The 1,071-nt window shown below is 27.2% G+C and overlaps 1 protein-coding gene across 1 annotated transcript; it reads right to left on the bottom strand.

Annotated features, from left to right (window-relative positions):
• Nucleotides 1-388: 388 nt before the first annotated feature.
• Nucleotides 389-775, bottom strand: LOC124890813 (agamous-like MADS-box protein AGL62; the record flags this gene model as incomplete). The annotated part of the gene is made up of 1 exon (XM_047402623.1): nt 389-775. A coding segment is annotated over exon 1 (387 nt), but the record flags the coding sequence as incomplete, so codon positions are not given.
• Between the last annotated feature and the right edge of the window lie 296 nt (nt 776-1,071).

Genomic DNA, 1,071 nt, shown 5'->3' with positions numbered 1-1,071 from the left:
AAAATAGTGAAGAAGTTGAGGGTAGAAAATTAAGCATCCATCAATCTAGACATGCAACCAAATCAAGTTAGATGAGTATCAATCATATTTTCACAATAAGTAAACCGATTTCTTCTCTAATTTAACGTGCATCTCAATATTTATAGAAGTATTTTCTTAATAGAGTCCTATTTTATAATTATTTTATAGTTGATCAGTAGAAATGAAAATATTAATTGATTCTCGTTCCATATATTTTAGAAGTCTAGCTAATATAATAATAATAATAATTAAATAATAAATAAATAGTGAAAAATAATTTCTTCAAAAGAATCTTTTAATGAAGGAAAAAAAGTTTAAATCACTTTTAATTTATTAATTATAGATATAGATTATTATCAATATTCACCATCTTCACATCTTCATAATTCTCTTTCTTCTTCTCCACTTCCAAATCCTTACACATCTGAGAATAATACTGGTTATTTTGTTGCAAGTTGAATTTATCAGTGCTTGATGTTGACAATGATGAAGAGTATTTTCCAGTGAGGTAACAATCAATGACAACATCAGCATTAGGATGACCGAAAGTGAAAAGACTTTGTGATTTTAACGATTGAATCAGAATAACAATTTCTCCACCAGCTAATATGCAAAGTTCACTAGCTCTTTTGAAAAGACCTAAACGATGTTTTGAGAATGTAACATGTCTGCTGTTTTGATTGTAAATTGGCTTGATTGCAATTTTCCTTCGCCCTTGAGTTTTCTTAACAGTTGTGTTAGTGTTAACTTTCATGGTGATGATGGAAGAGAAGAGTAGTTTAATTATTATGGCTTAGTAAATTGGGGAGTTTGTTAATTTATAATTTATAAGGAGGTTGATTGATTTATAAATCAAAGATTTCTTACATTCAAGATGTAGGTGTAAGAAAGAAATTGAATATTAATTTGGGAAAGTATTGATAGTATAATGTGGTTATTAAATAAGCAGTAAAAGAATTTATGGTAACTTCGGATAAATTTGGAGCAATTGTAAAATTAAAATCTTTATAGAATAAAAGAGAAGAAGAAACTATATAATTTGTATCTGTC

This window comes from Capsicum annuum, unplaced genomic scaffold (assembly GCF_002878395.1).
Source record: "Capsicum annuum cultivar UCD-10X-F1 unplaced genomic scaffold, UCD10Xv1.1 ctg25700, whole genome shotgun sequence".
Classification (NCBI taxonomy): domain Eukaryota; kingdom Viridiplantae; phylum Streptophyta; class Magnoliopsida; order Solanales; family Solanaceae; genus Capsicum; species Capsicum annuum.
The sequence above is the reverse complement of the archived record's forward strand: the minus strand, read 5'-3'. Positions and strand labels throughout refer to the sequence as shown.